Source organism: Phyllostomus hastatus, unplaced genomic scaffold (genome assembly GCF_019186645.2).
Source record: "Phyllostomus hastatus isolate PE091 unplaced genomic scaffold, TTU_PhHast_1.1 phas_contig_86, whole genome shotgun sequence".
Classification (NCBI taxonomy): domain Eukaryota; kingdom Metazoa; phylum Chordata; class Mammalia; order Chiroptera; family Phyllostomidae; genus Phyllostomus; species Phyllostomus hastatus.
In genome coordinates, this window is record NW_025333977.1 from 81,184,967 (window position 1) to 81,212,295 (window position 27,329).

A 27,329-nucleotide genomic window follows, 5' to 3' on the forward strand; every position below is an offset into this window, starting at 1 on the left:
GTGTGGCTCAACTGCTTGGAGCATCGTCCTGTAAACCAAAAGGTTGCAGCTTTGACCCCCAGTCAGGGCACATACACAGGTTGTGGGTTTGATCCTGGGCTGGGGCAACTGATCAGTGTTTTTCTCTGACATTGATAATTTTTTCTCTCTCTAAAAGCAATGTCTCTCTAAAATGTCCTCAGGTGAGGTTAAAAAAAGAGAAGTGTAATTTTAGGCCCTCTGTAGAGAACAGGCCTGGCACACTGGAGTTTACTAAACTTTAAACAGGAGTTTTTATATTAAAAAAAAAAAAGAATTGGCTCCCATAATTGTGGAGGCTGGTGAGTCCAAAATCCATAGGGATTCATGAGTTCCACCTGGGAAACAGCAAACCATCTGTTCTCCAGCACTGGGTTCAGTATTTGAACGTTTCAGAAATTGGTGTCCAGAGAATTGGAGTGTTTAGAATTCCTGGGAGAACAGTGAGACCTCGTCCCCACTGTGGAGGATCTCTTAGTAGATACGGAGAAGATGGGCTGCAGGAACGTGTGAGCCACAGAGCAAGCCAGACCCATGAGTGGCCTCACAGAGACATAAACAGATTTTAGGGGGAACTCAGGCTAGCAGTGGTGATTCACTGGGGGGCGGGAGGAGGGAGAGGAAGACCCAAAGTGGAGCTTGAAGAATGTGTGGGAGACAACCTTTATCTTGAATTTTTTGAGTCCTCACATACCTTCCTCAGACCTTCAACAACTAAATCCAGCTGTCAGCATCGTGTACTTAGACTTAAGCCCAGCGCAGTTTCCAGCACCGGGCAGATGCATGTGAGCTGACTTTCCAGTGCGGTATTTCCATGGTGAGTTCAAACAGATCCCAAATCTAACCGCCAGCTGGTTGTCTTTCTTGCTACCCCTCCTATTCCCCACTCCATTCCCAACCCCCACTTCCCACTGTTTCTCATCTCTTTTCCCATTGGGAATGTACATTTTGTGATTAAGAAAATAAAAAGAACCTTGCAGTGTTTTTTCCAACACCAAAACAAGGAATCATTGCAAATTGGAAAAACACTTGTTGGCTTGGATGGCTCAGAGAAACCTGTGCAAGCCCTTTGCTTTGGGATCAAGGGCCGGCAGCAGCAGTGTGCAGTGTTGGGGGAGGGGGAAACACAGGCGGCTTCCTGAGCTGCCCCCAAAGGGGAAGGCAGTCTGCAGCTGAGAGCTGGGGCTGAAGGTGCCGGTCAGGCTGATGGGGTCTGCTTTGCCAGGAGAGACACACAGCTCCATGTGGGGGTACACAGTTGAAAAAGAACTGGCTTGAGCTTAAAACTGAACTACTTTGTTTGTACTTTGCCAGTTGGACAAGAACATTATTGAGAGACAGCTTAGTCCCAAAAGGTGCTAAGCAACTTGAAATCTAAATAGGAAATGACTAAGAAACAGCTTATAGTTTTAGGCCAAAGTCATATTAACCCTTTTTGTTTTCCCCTAAATACAAGTAGAAATTCCCAACTCAGAAGAATGTTCTTGATATTCAGACGACACTGGCAAAACTGATCCCATCAGACCTGGGGCAGGTGCCCAGGCAAATCTGTGGTATAAGCTCTGCTCAGGGCACCTGGACAACAGCTGTCTGCCCTAAACAACCAGGGTTCCGATGCTCTGTTTAGTAGTTGTCGATGTTTTCCAAAGGAAGACCTCAAGACTGTGGCACATCTACCAAGGACACGCTTAGAACTCTTACTGTAGCCCACTCTTCTCCTCAGTCTGCCTTTTGTGCACATAACTACATGCTTAAATAGAATCCCAGGTCCATTTTCTAAGCTAAGGAACATAGAGTGTGTTGAGTAGGATTATAGCTGCAGTGAGCCAGAACACTTTGAGAAGCCTTTTGCGTAAGAAGATGAAGGCAGGATCACAGCAGTACCCTTTTATCAGCGATTTCACTTTCCACAGATTTAGTCACCCATGGTCAGCTATAGTCCGAAAATAGTAAATGGAAAAATTCCAGAAGTAAATAATCTATAAGTTGTAAGTTGAGCAGTTCTGAGAGCACGATGCAATCGCACACGCCGTCCTGCTCTACTCTGCCCCGCCCACACTGTGAGCGGTGCTTTGCCCGGTGCACCCACGCTGTGTCCATCTCGGTCCTCAGATCAACTGTCGCAGTACTGTGGTGCTTCTGTTCAGGTCACCCTTATTCCGCTTAATAATGCCGCGTTTACCTGACTATTTTACAGCATGTTGTTATAATTGTTCTGTTTTATTATTAGTCATTGTTGTTAACCTCCTAGTGTGCCTCTCAGCTTTCACAAGTGCGTGCATACAGCCGCGTGCCGCGCAGTGACAGGGATGCGTGCTGAGAAGTGTGTTGTCGGCCGAGTTCATTGTTGTCCAAACGTTGCAGACTGTACTTACGCAAACCTAGATGGGACAGCCCACTGCACAACAAGGCCTGTTGCGCCTAGGCTACAAAACCGTGTAGTGTGTTACTCTGCAAAGCAGTATGAGGTTAAATCAAGCTCGAGAGAAAATGATGCAATCAGAGATGCCTGAGGGTGCTGCTGGCATAACACTGCATACTGTTTACAGCAAACTTTTTTATAAGTAAAAACTACACTCTAACAATAAAAATATAGTAAATACATAAGCCTGTAACAGTCATTTATCACTATCGTCAGGTGTTATGCACTAATATAATTGTACGGACGATGCTTTTATGGGACTGGCAGCGCAGTAGGTTTGTTTACACCGGCATCACCACAAGCACACAAGTAGTGCATTGTGCTGACATTATGACAGCTACAGTGTCACTAGGCGACAGGAATTTTTCAGCTCCATTAAAATCTTAAGGGATCATATATGCAACCTATCACATATGCAACCTATCGATCAAAACATCACTGTGCCTCACGTGACTGTGTAGAGTGTGTAGGGTTCGGTACTGTCCAAGGTTTCAGGCATCCGCTGGCGATCCGGGCTTGGAACGTATCCTTCATGAATAAGGGGCGAGGGTAACTGCTGTAATTAGCTTGCTTTAAATCACTGCAATCCTTCAGGAAACATTATGCAAGACGAATTTTAAAAAATCTTTTATCCATTTATATTTAGGAAGAGAAAGAAAGGGAGAGGAACATTGATGTGAGAGGGAAACATTGATCAGTTGCCTTAAACCGGGGACCAGACCGGGGACCAAACTCACAACTCAGGCATGTGACCTGACCAGGATTGAACTGGTGACCTTTCACCTTGCAGGAGATGGCCAACCAACTAAGCCACACTAGACAGTACCAAGAGGATTTCTTTAAAATGAAAAAGAAAGAATCGGTTCTGGCCAGTGTAACTCTGGATTGAGCACTGGCCTGTGAACTGAAAGGTCACCAGTTCATTCCTGGTCAGGGCGCAAGCTTGGGTTGCAGGCCAGGTCCTCAGCTGGGGGTGTGCGAGGGGCAACCAATCGATGTTTCTCTCGTACATATATATTTCTCTCCCTCTCTTTCTCCCTCCCGCCCCCCTCTCTCTAAATAAATAAATAAATAAAATCTATACAAGAAAGCATTAAGAGAGCAAGTGAGTCCCTTGGCTCTTCCTTTTCTGTGTGTAGAAAAGTTTAGGGATTTCCACTTTGATCTTGTTTTTAGAGTATCAGCCATTTTTAGGATCTGGTAAGAACCCTGAGAACAAAAGAACCGTGAGTCTGTCCTGTAAACACAACAAATGTTCACTTCTAAGATAAAGAACCATTTCTTAATAGTGAGGGAAAAATATGTAAGCAAAAAAACCCCCCTAAAAACAAAAAAAATCTTGCTGAGGGAAAACCACAGCACTTTTTTTCCTATGGGGAAAATTGTGTTTAATTTTGAGTGACTGTGCTCCTCTTCCACTAAAAACCTTTGAAGATTCCGGGAATCAGATTGAGGCTCAGCCTGCAGCAAGGTGAGCGTAAGCCTGTCTCCGAGCCCCGCCCTCCACTCCAACCCCAGAGAACTCGGCGGTGTTCTCAGTTCCTCTGGTGCTTGCCCCTTGTTCTTGGAGTGGTGCCCCATCTGCCTACAGCATCTTCCTCTCCACTCACTTCCCCAGAAAGTTCCTACCTCCCTTGGTTTAACGAGTTCCTTCTCAGTTTTCAAGACTCAAGTATCTTCTCGATACTTGGAATCTCTAGGAATCTCTAGGAATCTTTTCTTGACCCCTTCAACTCCTCCAGTGTCTGGAGTAGGGTCTCTTCTTCCCAGCTTCCTTACTGTCATGTGGGGTGTATTTTGATCCCACCATGGCCTCATTGCCTGGAGGCAGAAACGTGACCGTTCATTTCTGTGACCGCACTGCTCTATACAGGGCCTGGCACACAGTAGGCCTTCAGAGTGTCTAGCAAGAGGAAGACTGTAGATAAAATATGTTTGAATTCTGGGAGATCAAAAATGGCTTGCAGAAAGTCAACCAAGTCTTCTTCACCAAATCTTGAAGTATTAAAAATTTTAAGGAAGTAGGTAAGGAAGGATGAAGCAAGAACTCAGGATATAAACAAGTTGAAAATACAAAGAAATTCAGGAAAAGTTTAGAAAAACTGTTGGCTAGGAGAAACAAAAGGCTGCTTAAAATAAATTGAGATGTTTGTAGGAAACTTTGGAAGCTTTGAAAGGAGATGCCAATGGATGTGGTGGCTCTGTGTCCTACCAGACACCTCAGGGGACACTGTCGGAGGTGGGGGTGGGTGGCATCTGAAGCCACTGCCCTAGGACTCTGCAGTTCCCAGGTGTGAGGGCAGAAGCAGGAACCACTGTGGGCTTCAGTGGCTTCAGGACAGTGTCCCTGCCTCTCCCACCTAGGATTCTGCTTTTAAAGGCATGCTGATGCTCATCTTCATTCTTCCTCTGAGCGCCTTGGGCCCCCTTTCACTCCTCTCCCTCTTCCCGGGCAGGCTGCCTGCCTGCCAGAGACTGTGCCAGGGCCCAGCTCTGGCTCTGATGAGTCCAGACCACCAGGACTCACATTAATTTTCCCATTGCTAGAGTTTATAGTTTATATTGAGTTGATCAGAGAAATATGTGTGATGTGGGTTGCTGGCAAATAAATCTTTTTTTCCTTCTTCTCTTTTTCTTCAGTGTATTTTTTTCAAACCATTTCATTCTTTCCTTTGGTCCAAAAGAAACTCCCCAGTTCTGCTCACCAGCCCCACCTCATAGCAGCACCAAAGTCAGATAAACGAGGTGGTCTGCTGACATCCTGGTTCATCTGGCTGCCAGACTCAGTGGAGACATTGCCTCCATCCTTGACTTGTCTTCAAGGATTAATCACATTTCTCGTTCTCCTCTTATTTCTTTTTTTAAAATATATTTTTAATTGGTTCAAGCCAAGAAATTCCTGAAGCATTAGGCCAGTTTATTGCAAATCGTTTAATGACACTGCAAACTAGATTTCTTATTTGTCCTCCTGCTTCCTCTCACACGCCCCCTTCATGCCTTCTCCCCTCTCCTGCCCACCTATGGTCGTGGCTTCGATCGTGGTTCCCATCCCCCTGGCTCTGCACGCTCTTCTCCAGCCTCAGATTTCTCTCGCTGCTCAAGTCTGGGTGCAAACCCCACTTCAACTCAAAGGAAAGGAAAGAAACACAAGATTTAACAACTAATGTGTTTGGCATCTGCAAACGTTTCTTCCCCCCTGCCCCCCACCCATGGAAACTGTTTTTTTTTTTTTAATTTAAACAAAAGAGAGTGTGTCTTGTTTTCATCAGAAAGTGTGTTTAAGGAATTTTATGTCATGTTTCCATGGCTGGCAGGAGAGTGCTTCAGAGCCCAAATTATTTGTGCAATTGAACAGGCAGAAAAAAAATCCCAAAGAGAGCAAATCTATTTATCCACTCACCCTGCCTGCAAAGAGAGGAGGAGTACTCACTCTGCCAGGCTCCTTTCTAAATTTTCTCGGGAGACCCAAGCGGCCTGACCCAGGCTGAAATGCTGGTCGAGGTGAGCCTATGCTTGGGGGCATCACTCTGGAAATTGCTGTCTCCTGCCTTGTGTACATCTTGTCCATTAAAGCTCCTCATGATTAGGAACTACGTCTTCTGGTATCTTCTGCAGTGCCTGGCATAATACATAATCTCAGCTCCTGGATGGCTGAAGGAATGTTTCAGTGATGCCTGGAGCGATGGTATTGTGCCGAATGCTGACTACAGAGAATCCTGATTTGCCCTGTCTTGTGGGTTACTATGGGTTTGGTTTCAGTGGTCTGTGTGCCAGGGCAACAGACTGGCAAAGGGCTTAGTCACTATCCAGGATGCACGGTTTCTGAGATGCTTGCCCATCCCACAGCAAACCCCCTCCCCTTGCCAGGAGCTAGGCTTTTGGACCTAATGAAAGCACTGTCGAGCTCCACCCTGTACTCTGCTTCTATAATTGACTCACTTGCAAAGCACTTTCTTTCAGAGAACTAGTCTGGGTTCATGCCAAGCCTTGGTTCCTCAGGTAACTTGAAAGTTGAGAGCAGTGTGGTGATTCTCCACCCATCGCCCTTTGGCACAACAGGCAGGGGAACTGGGGAGCCTCTGCAGTGTCAGAGGCGGCACAGGGAGGCAGTGCCAAGGAAGCTTCACCTTCTCCAACTCCACCTCCAAGCCCATCTGTAGAGCCATGAGCCACAGGCTCTGCCAGAGACAGCTCATAGGAGCTTTGCTTCCCTTGCGCTTTTCCATCTTTCCAGAAGGGACTGAGGTGCAGGGAAGAACTATGGGGTCAGCATGCCACTGAGGAGGGCTCTGTTAGAGCAGAACCTTTCTGTGCTTTGCCACAGATACAACAAACCACCACAGAGACAAGTTGGTGCCTGGAGGCCATGAGAGGTAGGGAGTAGAAATATCAGTCAGTCCAGAAACTTGCCAGTGGCCATGAAGCTACGGAGCCATCCTGGCAGCACTGCCAGGGAGCCCACTGAGGAGCCCCCGGGTGCAATCCGCTGGCGTAAGTCCAAACCTCAGCAGAAGAGTGCAGGCTTGTCTTATGATTCCTGAGAACAGGCAGGTGGAGAGGCCAGGACTGACTGTACAAGACAAATGCTGGTGTGGGGAGAAAGCCAATTATTTTAAGTGGGCTCATGGAAATGGGGGTGTTGGTAACTCCTTGCAGCTTCCAGCCGAAGGCCCATGGTACCGGACTTCTTAAACAGAATTGAAGTTTGATCTGTGGCCTGAGTGAGGGCTCAGGGAGAAGAGGATAGAGAAGGGAAACTCCTTGAAAGTGATTGTCAAGTTTAAGGGTTACACTTGGAGCATTCTGCTGAGGCGTGGTGCGGCTGTAACCATGTATAAATTCTGTGAAAATCAGGGGGCTGAGCCTAATTAAGATCTGACAGTTTTACATTATGATAGTGCATGAACATATACCAAATATTGTAATTTAACACATAGCTCTACTGAGCCTTGTGTTCATAAAGGACTGAGTCTAGAAGGTGGTGCGAAAGAAATTCAAAAGGGGCTCAAGCTAAAACTTGTCAACTGTGATTTCTCCTGTGAGCCTGGTGATGGCAGCCACACCCATGTGCCTCTATGTGTCTTTCATTTGCCTCCCCCTCCCCCCAGCATGAGTGATGTACCTGCACACATGAGGAGGAAACATGGGGCACATCGCCATGATTTGTGTCTGAACAAATGCCTGTGATGTGTGTATCCAAGGTCCTACGGAAGTGATAGATCAGAAGATCAATGTTCCCTTAAGAAATCGAGCACTTAGCAGGCAAGGACCTGGGCAGGGTTCTGTTTGGAACCTAGATTAATATGAGCTTCCTCAGAAAGCACCAAGTTCTGCTGAAAGTAAGGAAGGTCGGTGAACTCCGAGATGGCCCCAGCAAGCAGGGCTCCTGACATGCTGAAAGCTGCGAAACCAAAGTGGGCCTACTGGCATTTGATTAGTGCAGACAAGTTAATAAAATACCTAGAATACTACACAAAGGGAGGAGGCAAAAGAGGGTCTGAGGGAAGGTAAGAGGATTAAAGCTGCAGAAACATTCCACTAATGGATTTCTCAAACACACCAGCCAACAGGCAAGGACAGGTGTCCTGTCAAACCATTTCCCCATGAAACCTGATCCTTCCTTCTGAATCAAGGCCTGCTAACCCCATTTGTAGCTGAAGGGCCTGCCCCTGATTCCCAGTGAGACTCCCTGAGCAGCCCAGAAACTGGCCAGGAAACCAGTTTTGCAGACAAAGGGGCCTGGGAACATGCTGCTTTCCTTCACATGCAGCCGAATGGATCCCTCTGCACCTGCCCTGCCTGGTGGCTAATGAGGCTGTTATTGATCACGAAGCTTCCACTTGTCCCTGGTCTCTTTCCTGCCCAAAACCACTAGAAGACGGCTGCTGTGATTTTCAAATCGTCCATCACTTTGTCACTCTGCCTTTGATCACTTAGTGAAACTCAGCTTTTGCTCCGGCAGCCAAATTGGGAGTTTGTCTAGTGAAGCAACAGCTAAGGCTTAAGTTTAGGAGGCATAAGGAGAGGACAGGGCCAAGGGCTAAACTGCTGCTTATTTGTTTTGAAGCCAGGAAGGCTTGCCTGCCAGTCGGCCCTGGTGGGGAGCTGGGTGTGCAGCTGGGGTGTCCTTGGTCCTGCTTGCGCAGGCTGTTGTGCACATGTTGGCATCAGAACACAGGGGCTGTCTACCCACATGGCTGACTGGTGCCCAGCCTCGTGCTCCCCCCACCGCACAGCCTTCCGTCTCTAGCCTGGCCATTGTCAGAGGGTGCAGAAGGAGCCAAGAGGGGCATAGAGGGGCACGGTGTTTCTAGGACTGGGTGGGTGAGGCGGGTGCATGGAGGAGGGCATGCTCCCTGCCTGAATAAGCCCTCAGTTACAATGGGGCAGTAGCCCATGGCTGTGAAGATGGATATGACATTCCTTTCAGTTGCTCACATCTTTGTTGCAAAATAATCTGTTAGGTTTAAATATATTCTTGCTTGAGGCAAAATTTCTTGGAATGAGGTAAAGCTATGGGGAAGGGTAGAAGAAAAAACTCAAAAATTCTTAGTGGAGTATTTTTAGGTGTGTATCAGACCATTGAAGAGAGTGCTTTTCAGTGACGGAGGAATTTCCAGATGCCCCTGAGCTCACAGGGCTCACAGCTTGCTCTGTTGGGGGGAGCCTCCTGACTTGGCAGGTACACATGCACTGAGCTGAGAACAGTTAAGGCTTTTGTATTGTTTAAGTGCATTGCTTTTGAAAGCAGTTAGCAATATTTAGCTAGAACACATGGAGCCCAGGCTGTCCACCCTTTCCCATAATCCATATCTTCTTTTCTGAGAAAAAATGTATCCAGTGAGTGACTCAGCTGAGAGACTCACCCAAAACTGGGTGCTATAATTTGGGTAGCCCAGTGCAAAATGAAAATGTGGGGTCCCTTGTTCAAACATTATTAAGAATTTCAAGATGATGACAGCAGACCTTTAAACCAAGCATTGACCCCTTCCAAGCACGGGGCCCTGTGCCACTGGGCAGGTTGCACACTCATGAAACTGGCCTTGAGCTCAGCCTGCCAACGTATTCAACAAGGATTTAGAGAGTGTTTATTATTTCCTGAATACTGTGCAGGGGGTGGGCCGGAGGAGAGGTAGGGGGCTGGAAGGTAAAATAGACTGCTCACTAGGAATTTACAATTTAGTTAGGGTCAGATATCACACACACAAAATTAAATAATGATGAGACAATTCTTTAAAAGCCCAGAAGGCCCTAAACTAATGTGGGCTTTCTCAGAAAGCACAAAGTTCTGTGGCAAGTAAGGAAAGTCACCCACCCAAAGGAAGCAACCCATGAGAGTCTCCCGCAGGCCACCGGCACCACTGGGGCGGCCTGCAGAGGGAGATGGAGTAATGGGAACGAACCGGGCAGCCCGTTATTGTTTTGCCACGCCAGTCCACGAACAGCATGTATTTCTTACTCCATGTTTATTGGACCTGCTGTACCCCTTTCCTGTGACCCTGGAAGTAACCTCTCAAGAAACCCTCTATTTTTAAAATAGCCACGCTTACATAAAAGGTTGGTCACACTTGAATAAAAGGTTCATAGAAAATTTGTTGTGCTGGGCCCTTATCCTTGAGCTCACAATGTAGACCAGCTCAGCCAGGAAGTTTGAGTTCATGGACAGCATAAGTGGGCATCTTGTACCTGACCAAGCAGCCAGCTCCAAGACAGTTGTTCCTTCAGTCATTCAGCATTTACTGGGCACCTACTTGGGTCAGGCCTGGGTTAGGTTCAGAAAACATATATGAAGCCTCGGTCCCTGCCCCTAACCAGTTCACAACTGATATAGTAATCAAAGGGACTACGATCCTTTCATACAAACAAAAGGGTTCTTCCCCGGCTTGACTGAGAGCTTCTGGAAAGTTCCATTAAGTGAGGACCTCCTGACCTCACTAAGTGCCTTAATCACTGGACTCTCCTTCGGTGACAGTAAGTTTGTTTTTCGTAATTATCTCTTGTGTAAGAAACATGACTCCCCATTGCTCCTGTTGCCTTCTCTGGGTCTTCTGTGGAAACAGCACAGGCAGGTGGGGTCTTGCAGTGGGATTGTGGTAAGCTCCGATGGTTATCAGGTCTCAGGAGCTGAGCAGAATTTGGTGTGGACAGCACACAGTGAGGGAGCCTCTAGGGTATTTTCGAAGTACCATTATGAAGAGAGAGTCTAGGTAAATATTTTCACCTCTCTTTACCTTACTCTGGTTTTGTTGCACAAATGGCCCATTCTGTTCCTCAGTATCAGTGACTCACCTCCTACAAAGAGAGTTTTGTAGTTTGGACTGTTGGATTGGTTGGGAAGCATCTTGCTCTTATTCCAGATGGATCTCCATCTTCCCTCAGTTTAGATCCCAGTCTTCTTGCCACCTTGCCAGGACGGCCACTGTGCTGCCAGGGCTGCAGCCTGCTGTCAGGATCCTTGGCCTCCCCTAGACCCCTGCCATTAAGCCACACCAAAGAGGAGTGCCCTCTTTGCCTTAGAAAACCTATCTGGCATCCTCAGATCCCCAGCACAGCCCTGAGAAGGATTAGCCATGACGCAGAGTGTAGCCCCCGCGTAGCGGAATCACCTCTGGTCATAACCACGGTTGATAACTGAGCAAAATCCTGGGCCTGCGGCTCTTCACTGTGGATACCTGAGCAGAACCAGGAAAGGCTGTTCTCGATTGGACTGCGGAAGACATCATCAGCATTCTCTTTTATTTTTCCTTTCTGTCTCCATTAGCTGGGCTGTGCTAGGACGTTTGTGCCTTGACCTTGACCAGGTTTTGTAGTGGGCCTGGTGAACTTGTCCCCAGGTCTCAGTGTAACAAAAAAGGCTGGTCTGCTTCACAGACATCTCCAGATAGAATTCTCTGCGTCCACCCCCACCCTGCAGCTTATATATACCAAGTTGAACTCCCATGCAGTATGGAGGGCCACACATTCCATCCTTTAAAAACTGCCGTGGACAACAAAAGGCTAGAGGAAGGGTTTGGAGAACCCCCAGAGAGCCCCCTGTGAGGGAGGTTCTGCAGCTGTGTGTTGTGACAAAAGGCTCCAAAACATGAGCCCCCCTGAAACATCGCGTGTTTCCTCCATTGAGGCCCAACCGGCACCTTCGCTTCTCTCCACAGATCTCCAGGACTTCAAGTTAGACGTGCAGCACGTGATCGAAGTAGATGAGGGGAACACGGCGGTCATCGCTTGCCACCTTCCTGAGAGCCACCCAAAAGCCCAGGTCCGGTACAGTGTCAAACAAGAGTGGCTGGAGGCATCCAGAGGTGAGCAAGCAAAAACCCAGCGACCAAGGCCAGGAGGGAAGCTGTGGCCCCTGACCTCTGCTCCCCAAACCCCTATCAACACCTGATAGATCCCTCCTCATGCCGGTCCTCTGCCTTCAACCTTGATATGTATCCCTGGAGGACCGTAAAGGGATTAGCCTCTTTCATGAAGGTCTTCTGCCTAGTCACGAGGAATTTCTTTACCCTTTGAGGCCCTGGAAGCTGTTGCAGAGCTGCTGCTATATGATCGGGGTTGTCAGCATAGGGCTCCAGATTTCCTCCCCACGTGAGCTCCCGGCCACCAGGCAAAAGCAGAAAGGCTGCCCGGCAAACCTGTTCCAATAGCTGCAGAGTTGGGGGTAGAGCTCGTCCCCACACAGTAGAGCAATCTTTTCAGTGGAACTTTAGTTTTCCCTCTTCCCATTTTCCTGGTTACGCAGCCACCTGGGGGAGGCCGAGCTCTGGTCCACAGAATGCCGGCAGTGAGACAGGATGTTCCATCCAGAACTGACCTGCACTCAAGGCCAAGTAGGCCCTACTGACTGAACCCCACAGCTCAAAATATATACCTTTGAAATGGCCTATGAGCTTTTAAATACTTTTATTAACTTTTTCTGGTTAAGCAAGGAGTATATGTTCACTATAGAAAATACATGAAACTAATTTTTGAAAGTGTAAAAGCCCTAATCCCGCTCCTCAGAAACAACTGGAGACTGAGAAAACAGCATTGATCTCTACTGTTCCCAGCAGAAGCCTGGAGTAAGCCTCTAGAGAAAGCCTGTGCATCCCACAAGGGTCAATGGCTTTCCCATTCTGTCTGGCATTTGCCTAAGTTCACACCCAGGGACAGGCAGGCACCAGGCTTAGCAAATCCCAAGTGCCAGGACACCACCACTCTCAGGACAAGCCAGCAGAAAGCTCAGAGCTGAGCGCCAGCAGTTTGCCTGCCAGGAAGCTGAACTCTGTTCCAGTCACTGGTGTATCCAGCAGTGTGAATCTGTCTCCTGTGGAAAGAAGCTGGCCATAGCCCCGAAGCCCCACTCCCTGGAACCCCTGGCCCAGAAGCAGACACAGCCTAGTAGGCCAGTGACACAGAAGGAAGAGCTTCAGTGGCCTTCACAGAGGGTGGTAGTTGGGAGTCAGAATATTTCCTCCCTGGTTGCAGAAATTCAGCAGTCAGGTGGCTCAAAGCTGTGACTGTGACAGAGACTGATGGGAAGTTCTAAAAGTCAGCTCCCCTCCCTAGTGTTGGCTTGTGGGGATGATCATCTCATGTCATTGCCGCATATGCAGCGTGGGCCCCTCGATCCTTACAATGGCTGAGGCAGCACACATTACACCATTTGAAATTTGAGTCTAGGACTGGTGGACCCCAAATCCTGCTACCTTTCACCCTACCAGCTTCCTTGAAAATATAAAATGCTCCTCCACAAACCTGGGCACTAACTCCGAGGGAGTCAGCCAGTCAGCTACCTGGTGCTTCTGTCCCATGGGGAGCGAGGTCTTATGGGGAGAATTGCATTTCCAGGGTGGGCTTGCTGAGACTCAGGTGCACAGCTCCTGGGTCCTGTCCTACCTGTCCCCTCCCCACAACTTTGTGGGAGCTATGGCTGTAGTATTTTAGGCCCATGCTCCCTTCCCCTGCTCTTTCCTCAGATAATTACCTGATCATGCCATCCGGGAACCTCCAGATAGTAAACGCCAGCAGGGAGGACGAGGGGACGTACAAGTGCGCCGCCTACAACCCAGTGACCCAAGAAGTGAAAACCTCGGGCTCCAGTGACAGACTGCGTGTGCGCCGTAAGGGGCGGGGTCTCCCTGCTGGGGGGCGGGGTCTGAGGTGCCACAGCTTGTTCCCCAGCTCTGTGCTCCAGCTCTATGCTCTCCACGGAATGGGGGCACCCCACCCCACCCCACCCAAACGCCAAGCTTTCACAATCCACTGCCCTTGGGCTTGGCTCACCGGGAGGCTGTGCTTCCGAGTCACTCACTAGAGCTGTGAGTAGAGCTACTTCTCACTCAAGTAGAAGAGTTGAGAGCTCTTCTTCCTTGGGTAACCTTGAGAGGATGGGGGTCGGGATGAGTGGGCTGGGGCAGGACAGTCTGGCTCTCAGCAGTTGCCAGCCAATGCATAGGAAAGACGATGGTGCATTTGTGCCCACATTGAGGCCGCCAGTCTGCACTGCTGAAGTTTGCCCAACACCTCCCTGTGTTAAAAATCTGTGGGGGCCCACACATGTCCCCATTGTATAAAAACAGCTCCCTTTGCTGAGCTTGTTCCATGCGCCAGGCTCTGTCCTAGACTCTCTGTGTATTTGGCGTTGTGACATCTTGAAATGGAATTACTAGATTTTGGAGTTGGTACCAGTAGCAGATAATGAGGCAAAATTTCAGTGGTTCCTCACTCACCTAATTTTTTATCAATAATTTTGTATTCTTTTTCTGAAAGAGGGCCACCCAAGCTGTGTGAGCTTCAGGTCTTATAAAACCTTATCTGTCCCTGGTTGGCACATAAAGCAAAAATCACACATAGTCAATGTGCTTCTTGAAGTTTCCCAAGGAAGGTGGCACATTGAAGAGAAACATGCCTTTCAATAAGTTCTACCCGGTCTCTCCCCAGCGTTGAAAAAAGATTGCAGCTTCCTCAGCTAAGAACCTAATGAAGTACTAATAGTTGATTAGTTTGGGGGGCTTTGAGATATGAGAAATGCATATTTTTAAACCATAGATCCTGCTCAGCTCAGCAAGATGCTCACGTTGAGGTACTGTGATACCTCACTTGAGACACTTGGGCACTGTGACCCATGATTAGGGTTTGAAGGCCACTGTGGTTCCCTGTATCCCATCTCATCCTCAGTCTTAGCATTCACTTAGTGCAAGCAAGAAAAATCACCGTCACCATTTGAGTTGTTCCTCCATCCACTGCCTTTATCTGTCTCTCTGCCAATGTACAGTTACCCATATGTATGTTTTGTTCACGATGCTTCCCATAAGAAAACCAAGACCCAAGGGAGTTAAGTTACTTGCCCCACTTTACGTAGGTCGTAAGCTCCTGAAGGCTCTTTGATTCTAAATCCATGACCTCTGGGACTGCCTCCTGGGACCGGGCTGCCCAAGGTGGCACAGAAGGGATTTGCTACACCAAGTCCTGGTCCCACAGGCAGTCCTTTCCCACCTCACCCCTCTAGGCTCCACTGCCGAGGCTGCCCGCATCATCTACCCCCCAGAGGCCCAGACCATCATCGTCACCAAAGGCCAGAGTCTCATCCTGGAGTGCGTGGCCGGTGGAATTCCACCCCCGAGGGTTACCTGGGCCAAGGATGGGTCCAGTGTTGCGGGCTATAACAAGACACGCTTCCTGCTAAGCAACCTGCTTATCGACACCACTAGCGAGGAGGACTCCGGGACCTACCGCTGCATGGCTGACAATGGGGTGGGGGAGCCTGGGGCAGCGGTCATCCTCTACAATGTCCAGGTGTTTGGTGAGTGTCTCTGTAGACCTTCCTCTCCTTGACCTTCTCTTTGGTCTTCATGGCCCTTTTGGAAACTCATAATCTCAGGCTCAGGGCTATGTACATTTTCTGAATGGTCACATCCCCAGTGCGTGACAGAGGAGCACTGAGAGAGGTGGAGCTCCTCGGATCCCAGGGACAGGGTATAGGGGCCTGGCAGCCTGCTTTCTGCCCTTTCCTGTCATGGCTCTGATGAAGGACACCTGGGACCTTTCCTTTCCTCTATCAGCAGCTACAGGGAAAGGAAGAGCCTTTCAGGCCTGCATTCCTTTCCCCAACCTGACTGGGTGTGGACAGGGAGACTTAGCCTCTCAATCTCCTCCTCTGGTTTCCTGGCAGAACCCCCTGAGGTCACTGTGGAGCTGTCCCAGCTGGTCATCCCTTGGGGCCAGAGTGCCAAGCTCACCTGTGAGGTGCGCGGGAACCCCCCGCCCTCAGTGCTGTGGTTGAGGAATGCCGTGCCCCTCACCTCCAGCCAGCGCCTCCGACTGTCCCGTAGGGCCCTGCGAGTGGTCAGCGTGGGGCCTGAGGATGAAGGTGTCTACCAGTGCATGGCCGAGAATGAAGTTGGGAGCGCCCACGCTGTGGTCCAGCTGAGGACCGCCAGGCCCAGTGAGTGCAACGCAATGGCTGGGAGTTGGGTGGGGTAGGCACAGAACCCTTCTCCCAAATCCGAAATAGAACCCCAATATATAAAACAAAATGAAGTGGCTTTTAGTTGTAAGTTCAAATTTATATTAACTTATTAAAAAGTCAGACGCAGATTTTGCTAGTGAAAATAACCCATTTAACTGTTTTATTCTAGTTTAAAAAAACCTTTCTAAATTTCATGTTCCATGAAACCCAGTCTGGCAACCACTGCTCTGGAGTAAAGGAAAGCAGGTGTGCCTTCAGCTGATTCACTGCAGCAGTGCCTGTGCTGACTGAGCAGTCAGTCACTGTGCGCCCGGCACTGGGCTGGGAAACCCGGGGAATGCAGGGAAACATAACAAGGAACTGACCCCCAAGAATTTTCACGTGGAGGAGATAAAACTTACCAAGGAAGCAATTTGAAAACGACAACACACAATGAAATGCTGAATCAACATTATCAGATGCCAACCTCCCATGGTGCTGGTGGTCAGGCAGAGGGAAAACCAGTGCAGGCAGGGTCTGTGGAGGGTTTCTGAAGGAAGTGTGGCCTCTCCTGGCTTCTCAGATTCTCAGAGGGCATTTACGGGGGGCCTCCCACCGCATGTTTCCAGGCCACTGCGGTGGAGTGGCAAGAGACCCATGTTGTGCCCCTCCACCAAGATCCTGCAGTGAAGGGCATGCACACAGTATTAGACAAGAGAAAGAGGGTGCAGCGCTCCTGTGCCTCAGGAGCAAATTGAGGTAGTTCACTTTAGACGGGGCTAGTGGGTGGGCTCAGCGAAGCAGGCAGGTTGCAGAGACGCTGGCCTGCCCCGCCCGGCCACAGCAGGAAGCCTGGGCGAGGGACACCAGGCTGCCTTTGCCCACTGTGGGTGGGGCCATGACTCCCTCTCTTCCTACAGAGCCTGTTAAGTGGGCTGATGGTCATGTTAGGTCTCTCTATGACTTTTTTATCTATGGGGGCAACAGCTCAGCAGGTGATCAGGGCGACAAACACCCTGTTCCCTCCTTTTCTTTCCTGCTTCCAGGCACAACCCCGAGGCCATGGCGGGATGCTAAACCGGACACTACCACACCTCCCCTGCCACCCCCGAGGCCCAGAAGCCCAGACCAGATGCTGAGGGCGCACTCAGGTGTCCCGAGGCCTCCAGCGTCAGTGCAGCCAGCTTCCCTGCGGTGCTCTGGAGAGAAGGGGCAGGCGGCTCCCGCTGAGGCACCCATCATCCTCAGCTCACCCCGGACTTCCAAGACCGACTCTTACGAGCTAGTGTGGCGGCCTCGGCACGAGGGTGGCAGCCGGGCACCGATCCTCTCCTACGTGGTGAAATACCGCAAGGTATGGGGTCTGGCGTTGTGCCCACTTCCTCTCAGGCTGGGCGGAAGTCTCTGTCTGCTGCTGTCTCCCCTTGAGCTCCTGCAGCCTGGACCCCCCAGTCTCCGCTGCTGATCGTGACCTTCCATCTCCTGTGCACTTTCCTGCCACCTCCCAGGAAGATGGCTGTGTTAAGGAAAAAGCTGAGCATGTGCCTTCAGGTCTGCGCTTCATGCACAGGCTTCCCAGAAACTCACAGCACCAGCTCCTGGTCCCACAGGAGAGTGAACGGTTTCCCTCTTACCTGTCACCCATCCCCCACCTTCCCTCTCTCTTTTGTTGTTGATGTTGTTTTGTTTTTTAACCCAACAAAGTCCTGCTGGATATATACCTGCATGAACTCTGGCATGGCAAGCTAGCTTTAGAGCCAGGAAAACAAATATTTGTGAAGAACTATTTTCTCTGAGAGCCGTAACAGACCCCTCAGTTCTCAGGATTCACCGTGGCTCGTGTCTGACGAGCAGGCATTTGAGGTGAAAGCCCATCGTGCTGTTGAGGCCTCGACAGAAGGGACTCTGTCCGAGTGAGTGTTTTGGGAGCCGTCAGGGGAGGACTGTCTGGCACTGACCGGTGCGGGACGCAGCCAAGCCAGCCGGTCCTCTTGGACACTGTGTCCTGCGAAGCAGGAAGGGGCCTGCAGGCTGTGACCCCCGTTCAAGGCTTCGTTCTCACTGCCGTTATCCTGAAATTCCCTCGAGAAAATGCCCTTGGAAAGTGTTTCCGCTCACCCCAGGTGCATGCGGTTTTCTTGCTCAGGTCGTTAGACAGTAGACAATTACTGCTCTCAAATGGACTTTTAAAAATCTTATTTGATGAGTAATAATGTATTGTAATGCTAGACTTTATTATGCACTCATAGTTTTGCTTGTAAAAGTGCTATGTGCACCTGGAGGAAAATTTGGAAAATATATACACGTGGAACTAAAACTATTTATCAACTCTTCTTTCCCTCCAAAAAAAACACAAACAAAAACCACGGTGGAAAGTGCTGGCTGTGCAGAAGCCGTCTGCCCTGCTCTGGAGCCGGTGGCCCCGCTCCTCCCACCCTCGCCCTGTACGTGCTGTGCACAGAGACCCTGGGTCAGGACAAGTCCACAGAGGCGCCGAGGTTGTCAAAAAGACACCTAGGGCAAAGCTGCCACCTAGGTGGGGGCCAGGGCAGGGCAGTTTCTTATTAACGCTCAGCCTGTCGGCCTCTTTACAGCCAGCCAGAGACAGGGGAGAATAAGTTTTTAACAAAAAGCAGCATTGTTCAGCCCTGCTTATGGGGCCAGGCTGGTCCTGATCCTCATTTCCCCATGTAACTGGACACCTCCACCTCAGAGTTGTAGACAAAGATCAGGGCAGGCCAGATGCTCACAGTCCCTGGGAGATAAGAACCAGCATGAGAGCAAGAATAATATTTTTCAGACCAAGAGGTGGCTGTGAAAGGGCCTCACCAAGAGGCAAGCTGGCAAAGGCCGTGCGTGGTGATCCGGAAATGCCAGGCTGAGGCCACTCTCGCCCTCTCGGCGTGTGTGACAGTGACTAATTACCGGTCCATTTCTTATTTTCTTTTCTGATCCCGGTGCAGGGGTGAGGCTGGCTCTGGGTGGGCCGAGGGAGAAGGGGCATGGGAGAGCGAGAGGACAGTGCCCCCGCTGGTTCTGGCTGCTGGCAGGCCCCGGCCCCAGGGGTATTCCGAGCTGGTAGGTGGGCATTGCCACGGCAGAAATTGTGCCTTGAAAGCAGTTCCTTCAGGGACCACCATGTCTTAAGGATCATCACATCAGAAAGACTTCGGGAATTAAAAAATATCAGCATTTGGGTTGTGTTTTTTCAGCCTTCCTCTCTTGCTAGAGTCTGGGAATCATTCAGCTCGTTTCACTTTTTTGCGCCACGAAGCAAGTTTCATTTCCTGGTGCATCTGCAGACTCCGGGCTACTGTGTTTGGGTTTCCAGCACCGCTGGGGACTCTCAGTTTGTAAATTCTTCTCCCCTTGGGACAAATCCTGGAAGCCGGACATTAGTGAGCCCAGACCATCCCTGTCCCTTGAATAGCAGGTTTTGTTCTACTTTGGAATATTCTGCTTGGGACTAAGAGCGTTCCTACCAGCTGTTGAATTCCTCCAGCAAACCACAGCCTCAGGCCCCAGCAGGCTCTCTGAGACATGCACAGTTGGCAGTTAAGTGTTTTCTCCTGAAAGGTGGGGTTGGTGAGAGGAGCAGCCTCTGGGCGTCGCCTTTTGAGGAGCCTGGAGTTCCTTTTTTTCTTTAAAGAGCTAGGAATTTGAAGCCATTAATATTAATCCATAATCATTACAACTCATCCACAGTTTTTAAGTTCTAAGCAAGGACTGAGGGCAGGAGCAGAAAAAGGGGACTGAAATGTCAGGCGCCTCACTGAGCGGAGGGTGTGGGGCATCAGGAGGGGGCCAGGCATCTGCGGCAAACTGCTGTTCAAACCTCTGTCCAGAGCGTGACTCTTTACCTAAATCACCTAATTTCAGAAGAATCTGAGAGATTTTATTTGCCTCATTTTATAAAGGAAAGGCTTGGGGATTGGCGAGGTTAGGGGACTTGCTTCTGTTACACAGCTTGTGAGAGACCCAACCAGGACTGGACCTGAGATTCTGTGGCTCCCAGATTGTTGTCCTTTCTAAGTAGGTTAAGATTACGAGCTTGTGCTCATGGTTTCTCTGCTCACTAGTGTGCGGCCGTCGGCAGATCACACATCCCTCTCTCGGGCTGCTGTCGTAGCACATGTGAAGCCTCCGGTCCCAGGCCCGGGCACGCAGTGAACACGTGGCGAATGCGGCCTTTTCTGCCGGCACCGCTACTGTTCCCATCATTCTCATCATCTTCCCGTTACAGCAGAAACGGAAGGAACTGTGTTTGGTTTACACAGAGTAAGGAGAAAGAAAGTTAAATATGGAGTTTTTCAGAAAGAGAGAGGAGGTCTTTGGGGAAATTCTCAGCGGTCTGAGTTGGGCCTTCCGACCCGCCCCACTGGGCTCCCTTTGATGGGATCACCAGATGGGAGACCAGGGAGCCTGGCTTTGCCGCCCCAGAGCCGGCAGGGCTGGTTGGCACCCCCCCCCCACATGCTCCCAACTGGGCCCACTCCCCCCTTCCCCGCCCGCACCCTTGGGCCTCAGGTCTCGATTCCCTTGCAAACCACAGCCCTCCTGTAGCTCCAGGCTGAGATGCTGGTCCTTACACAAGCCATCTTCTCCAGCAGGTCACAAACTCCTCTGATGATTGGACCATCTCTGACATTCCAGCCAATCAGCACCGCCTGACCCTCAGCAGACTTGACCCTGGGAGCTTATATGAAGTGGAGATGGCAGCTTATAACTGTGCAGGAGAAGGCCAGACAGCCATGGTCACCTTCCGAACTGGTAAGGGTCAAGTGTTGCCCTCAGCTTGGGGTTTCCATGGGCCTGAGAAAATCCTACCAGGCCCAGGTGGAAAGTCTTGCTCACCTTGCCCCATCTGGTCACCTGCCTTCCAGCTCCGGCCTCCCTGTGGCTCCTGTGCCCAGGCCAAGCTTATACCTCTCGGCAGGAGAGCCACCAGCCAGCCTCTCTGGTATCCCTTTGTCCCTCTTGCACTCAGGGGCCAGGTGCAGTGCCGGACACTCAGGCAGAGCTGAGAACTAGACAAGACTTCAGTGCCCTGGGCTGCTTGAATCTCTTTGTCAGACCCTGTGGCAGAGCCTCAGGCAGGAAGGGCTCTGTGGGAAGGGAGACCTGATGCACACTCCTCTACTGATTGCAACCCATTTCTACCCAGGACGGCGGCCCAAACCTGAAATCATGGCCAACAAGGAGCAGCAGATCCAAAGAGATGACCCTGGAGCCAGCCCCCAAAGCAGCAGCCAGCCAGACCACGGCCGCCTGTCCCGTAAGCCCCCAGCAACCCACAGGGGTAGGAGCAATGAGTGGTCATAACTGGAACCAGGTCCACTGCCTCAGGCCTCATTGCTGAAGGTTGAACGGGTTCTTGGTTCTGTGGGTCTGGGAGTCCTTATGACATTTTCCTGGCATCTCCCCAGGTAACCACAATGAAGAAGCAGAGATTGGAGCTTGTCAAATAAAACACTGGAGACCAATACTGGGGTTCTGGCCCTGTGGGTCCAGAGACTGTGGAGGGGGGAGCAGGTGGCCCTTGGCTCCTTCATATTCCGACACTGCTGAAGGATAGCTCTCAGAGGGCCATCCAGGTAACCCTAGGAAGATCCAGTGCAGACACCAGGGGTGGAGAGGGCTGTAGGGAAGATCAGGCTCCTATCAGGAGCAGGCCAAGTCCATTTGCAACAACCATTTTCTCATTGCATCTTCCTCTTGCTCCTTCCCTCCCTTATGTGTCGTCTCCCCCAGCCCCTGAAGCTCCAGACAGGCCCACTATCTCCATGGCCTCTGAGACATCAGTGTACGTGACCTGGATTCCCCGTGGGAATGGGGGCTTCCCGATCCAGTCCTTCCGTGTGGAGTACAAGAGGCTAAAGAAAGTGGGGGACTGGATCCTAGCCACCAGCGCCATCCCGCCCTCCCGGCTCTCCGTGGAGATCACAGGCCTAGAGAAAGGTAGGGGCCTGGCCATCTACCTGCTGTCCTCGTCCCCATGCCCCCACCCCCACACTGGCCCCTGGCCACCTAGAGGAGAGTGGGAGCTTTGGAGGTTTTTCTCACTGCTCAGCCTCCACCTGCTGCTAGGCTCCTATGGATGTTCTGGGTGGTGTCACCTCAGTCCCACCAGCCCTCCTCCCTCCCTCCCTAGGAGGCCCAGAGCCATCTCCTGTGTGGCTCCTTTCTGATGAGGGCGGGGGTTCTCGTGAGTCCTTCGGGGCTTTCTTTTGGGGAAGGGCTGCCCAGATGATCCCTCCAAGTCCAGGGCCTGAAAGTCAGGTGTTCCCCAGCTCCTGGGTTCAACGAGTGTCTCTCTCACTAGGCACCTCCTACAAGTTCCGAGTCCGGGCTCTGAACATGCTGGGGGAGAGCGAGCCCAGCGCCCCCTCCCAGCCATACGTGGTGTCAGGCTACAGTGGCCGCATGTACGAGAGGCCCGTGGCGGGCCCTTACATCACCTTCACCGATGCCGTCAACGAGACCACCATCATGCTCAAGTGGATGGTGAGCGGCCTGGCACAGACCACAGTGGGAGAGGGACTGGGCTTCGCTCTGGGCAGGAAGGAACCACTCTTCTTCCTCAGCCTTTCTTCTCAATACCTCCCTTAATGTGTCTGTCTGTCTGTCATCCTCCCTGGGCAGGTTCAAAGGGGACTTAACTTTCTGGGGAAGTGGCAGTTTGTTTCTTGTCTCCAAAGGCTGGGGGGCCTCTGGGCTAAATGAAATGAGAGTGCCCCATGGGATTCTCCAGAGAGCACTGGGGATATCAGCAGGAAGGTCCGCCAGGCCCCCCAGTGGTTGCGCTCACGTGGTGATTTCTCTGCTCCGTTCCCCACAGTATATCCCAGCAAGTAACAACAACACCCCGATCCATGGCTTTTATATCTATTACCGACCCACAGACAGTGACAACGATAGCGACTACAAGAAGGACATGGTGGAAGGTGAGAAATGCTTTCGTGTGATGTAGTTTCCTTCGTTGGCAAAGGGGTCTCACTGTCGGTGAGCTAAAAACATAAAACCTGGGCTGATGTGACACACAGCATCTGTGCCCCGTATCACTGGCTCTTCCCTGCCACGCTGGGGTCATCAAGTGCAAATTGACAAATCCACACAGCTCCTTCCCATGGTGATGGGACAGCAGGAACATGGGTGGGAACCCAGAACATTTTCTCCAACATTCTTCCGCCTCCTGCGCCCGCGGCACCAGCTCCAGTGCACAGCCTGTCCGAGTCTCACTGCCACTGCAAAGCAGGTGCACATTCTCACATGCAGCTCCCTTACTCTCTCTTCCAGGGGACAGATATTGGCACTCAATCAGCCACCTGCAGCCAGAGACCTCCTACGACATTAAGATGCAGTGCTTTAACGAAGGAGGCGAGAGCGAGTTCAGCAATGTGATGATCTGCGAAACCAAAGGTGAGTCTCTGGGTTCTCTGCCTTCCTCTCGAACTTTTCAGCAGCCAGGGACAATGTCAACATTCCACGTGCCTTGCTGGGTATCTCTACCTCAGAAAGACTCCTTATTTTACAAGGACCCCTAAACTTTTTCCTTTTAACCCTTCATCTGTGTGTGCCTCATATTAAGTACGAATGGCTGGCTACAAGGAACCTGGGAACTAACTCCTACAGGAACTCATGGAATGGAACCCATTCTTGGTTGGGAACTTTCTATAAACACCTTATTACTGTAACATTTGATGCTTACATTCATTGTTTTACTTAATTTGACTACAACTCTGTGAGACAGGAAGGGAAACCGTATGCTCGTCTGACATCGTGCAGCCAGTTAGCAGTAGGGCGCACTGTGGGCCGAGTTCGTCTGACGACAAGCCCAGACTGTTCTGCATTAAAACATGGTAAACATATTCACATAATAACTTGTTAATATTTTCACATCAGCCAAGTGGATAGATATTATCTCCATTTTGCAATTACTCAAGGCATATAAAGTAGGCGTATTGCAGAGAACAAAAACAGGAGATCAGCAAAGAATAGGAATAGAGACAAGAAAACAACCCCTCTTCCCGTCATCAGCCACACTCTTTCCCCAGCTCTGCACTGCTTCCCATCAGTGTTCAACAAACGGGAGCGCCTGCCGTGGGCTCTCCCTGCCCCCTTCTCTCACGCACAGTGAAGTGAGGGGCCAGGTACATCCACAGCCAAAAATCCGGTATCAGGTGACCCCCAGAGTGCCCAGGGCGAAGAACAGAGACTTCCCAAGAGGTTCACACTGGTCTTCTGGAAGGACTGACTCTTCAGGGGCACTGAGGAGGAGGTGGCCTGGGGGACTGGACATACTTACGGGTAACTCCAGATGGCTAAAGTTTATGGAGCCTGGAAGGAGACGAGAGCAGAACACTCAGGGAAGCTGGCGGGCACTGGGTCATCGCAGACCCTGTGGGCTGTGACAGGGAGGGTCACTGTTGGATTGGTTTGTTGAGAAGGGTCACTGGTGACTCTGCAGGCACGGCCTGAGGGGAGAGAATGGGGTGTGAAGTAAAGGCAAAGAGAGGGGACAGGTCTGGATCTCCTTTCTGCGGAAGCGTGCACAGGGCCAGGGACTGACAGCATGTCGGGGCGGGGAGAGAGGGCAAGGAACTCAGAGTAAGCCTTAAGGTTTCTAGATTAAAGTAACACACAGGTAACATTGCCGTTTATTGACATGGGGAAGGCTGGGAGAGAACCATATCCTACCAGAAAGGAACAAGGTGAAACCCCTTGGAGACTTACTGAGTCTGAGTCTCCTGAGACAGTGAAATGCAAGTGTCCCACAAGAGAAGCCACCCGTCTCCAGCCTGGGGGCAGGCTGTGGGTGTGGGGATGCAGCGGTCATCAGGCGGAAATCATGAGCAGAGATGAGGGTACCGAAAGTCTACTGAGAGGGACCAGGAAGACCTCTCAGCACCTGAGGAGAAGCCAGAAAAGCAAGGGCGGGAAAAGAGAAATGTTAGAAGCGGCAGCAGAGAGGCCGGGGGTCGCCTGCAGTATCAGAAAGTCAAGGGGAAGATGACAGCGAAGAGGAGTTAACACAGTCAGATGCACCTGGATAACAGCAACCCCCCCCCCCCCGCCCCGCCACGAGGAGTCTGCCTCTTAACCTGTCACCTTTGAATTAGCGTTTCACAAGGACCATCTGTCTCAGGGAGTCCCGCCCCACACACCTGTCTTCCAGCTGTGTGACTGGGGCTCATACCCAGTATTTCACGTCTGTTAATCTGCCCAGGAAGAGCACATGCCTGGGTAAATCCTTCCATTCCCAGTTTTTTTGCTGGCTCCATGCATCTTTAAAATATTTTCTTCCTAAAGGTCACCAGCTCTTCTTTCAGAAAATCCCCACAACATTTCTGGTGCTTGGCTCGCAAATATCTCAGATTATATTTTGAAATATAAGGTTCAATCCTCTCAGTAATACCAAATTTCATTTACCTAATAAAGGGTTTTGAGGCCCTGTCTTGTGAGTTTGACCCTATTTCCTACACCCATGGAATCAGGATATTTTTTTTAAATATTTTATTTATTTATTTTTAGAGAGGGAAGTGAGATAGAGAGAGAGAGAAACATCAATGTGTGGTTGCTGGGGGTTATGGCCTGCAACCCAGGAATGTACCCTGGCTGGGAATCGAACCTGGGACACTTTGGTTCCCAGCCCGCGCTCAATCCACTGAGCTACGCCAGCCAGGGCTAGGATATTTTTTATTTGTTGCGAAAGAAATGCCAAAGGCGTAGATACTGATGTGAGTTGTGTTCACAATTGCAGCCCGGAAGTCCGGTCAGCCTGGTGGACTCCCACCCCCGACTCTGGCCCCACCTCAGCCGCCACCCCTGGAAACCATGGAGCGGCCAGTGGGCACGGGGGCCATGGTGGCACGCTCCAGCGACCTGCCCTACCTGATTGTCGGGGTCGTCCTGGGATCTGTCGTCCTCATAATTGTTGCCTTCATCCCCTTCTGCTTGTGGAGGGCCTGGTCTAAGCAAAGTGAGTGAGAGACGCTCCTCCACACCAAGTGGAAGGAGCCTGGGGGTGGGGGAGGCCCCCAGCCCTCCTGGACAGCCTCTCCCCAGGGCAGGATCAGAGGTTCCCCACTTCCCACTCACTGGACCTCAAGTTCCTGAGTCCCCCAGAGGGCTCGCAGAGAGTCAGAGAATACCCCAAGACTGGGCCCTTTCCTCCCAGCTCATGGGCCTTGACAGGTGGAGGAGCATGAAGATGCAAGAGTTTGTCCTCTCCGTATCTCAGGCTCTCAGGACTTAGCTGGGTCCTGTTCCTTTTAGCGTCTGAAGCTGCTGCTCTGACTGCACACTCATACTTTCCTGCCTCTTTCCTCCAAACACTTTCGGCCTCTTATCCCAAGTTACCCTGCCTGCTACCCACTAATTTCTGCTTCAGATGGCAACACACCTAGTCAACGTGCCTCGCCTAAATATTGCTCCTTCTGTTTGCTCACCAGCAACTTCCTGTAAACCCTTGTCACTGTATCTCCTCACACTTATCCCCACTAAAAAAGTAAATAAAGTTAGGATGTCAGGAAAAAATGGGTGACAGGAAGAATATTCTGAGGGAGAATATCCTCATCCCTAGGGGGGTGCCAACCCAACTCCCTGCCTACCTCATTTGACCCCATGGTCAGGCGTTTTCTGAGATTCAGGTGGGACTTTCTCAGGCTGCCCAGGCCTCCTTGGCCTAAGCAGATATCTATCCTCCTGTCCTTCCAGAACACACAGCAGACCTGGGTTTTCCTCGAAGTGCGCTTCTGCCCTCCTCCTGCCAATACACTATGGTACCACTGGGAGGGCCTCCAGGTCATCGAGCCGGCGGGCAGCCCTGCCTCAGTGGCGCCAATGGACAGGCCTGTGCCAATGGGGTACATGTGAACAGGGGCTTCCCTGCCGCTGCCACGGGCTACCCTGGCACGAAACCGCTGCAGCCCTGCCCTGCAGAGCACCAGCAGGTAACGGGCCAGGTGTGGGGGCGGGCAGGCATCAGCCCCCGTGGAGGAGGGCGGGGCTGCTGGCGAGGCTTTCTCTAGTCAGAAACAGCTCTTCTGGTTAAAGAATGAATGGGGAAGTTTCCTGGACCCTCTGACAAGACCTTTCCTTTATTGCTTCTTTCGAGCAGGAGGATGACTCCAGTGGCCTCCCAAGGCACACCATTCCTGGCAACGGATACGGATACGACATCCACAGTCACCAGATTCCTAGGTAACCAGCCCCTCCCCATCCCCGCCTTCCACTCGCAAGTCCCAGAGCGCACTCGCTTCCTCTTTAGACTCCCAACTTCCATGTCAGCCACTGAGAGGTGGGGACCAGCGCTTCACTCAGGGGACCCCACACCTGACAGCCTGCTCCACTGGGCTCTTGTCCAATGGGCAGTTGTTGCGTTTGCCCTTACAGTGCCCTTTCTGCTCTGGACTGTGGGCTGGCCTCTCAGAATCCTCCCCTCACCTGGCAGGCCAGAGCAGC

The 27,329-nt window shown here is 51.0% G+C and overlaps 1 protein-coding gene across 6 annotated transcripts in view; it reads left to right on the forward strand.

Moving 5' to 3' along the window:
• The window catches only part of BOC (BOC cell adhesion associated, oncogene regulated), a 72,264-nt gene that overhangs the window by 42,738 nt on the left and 2,197 nt on the right, over positions 1-27,329 (forward strand). For 5 of the 6 annotated variants that reach the window (XM_045851734.1, XM_045851736.1, XM_045851733.1 and 2 more), the window contains 14 exons: positions 11,593-11,739; positions 13,396-13,539; positions 14,928-15,221; positions 15,591-15,863; positions 16,913-17,220; positions 20,474-20,636; positions 21,031-21,141; positions 21,618-21,824; positions 22,189-22,370; positions 22,705-22,810; positions 23,163-23,285; positions 25,627-25,845; positions 26,583-26,818; positions 26,986-27,068. In XM_045851734.1, coding sequence (XP_045707690.1) covers positions 11,593-11,739; positions 13,396-13,539; positions 14,928-15,221; positions 15,591-15,863; positions 16,913-17,220; positions 20,474-20,636; positions 21,031-21,141; positions 21,618-21,824; positions 22,189-22,370; positions 22,705-22,810; positions 23,163-23,285; positions 25,627-25,845; positions 26,583-26,818; positions 26,986-27,068 — 2,596 coding nt within the window. The remainder of the gene's footprint in view (positions 1-11,592; positions 11,740-13,395; positions 13,540-14,927; positions 15,222-15,590; positions 15,864-16,912; positions 17,221-20,473; positions 20,637-21,030; positions 21,142-21,617; positions 21,825-22,188; positions 22,371-22,704; positions 22,811-23,162; positions 23,286-25,626; positions 25,846-26,582; positions 26,819-26,985; positions 27,069-27,329) is intronic. The other variant, XM_045851739.1, reaches the window with a different exon arrangement.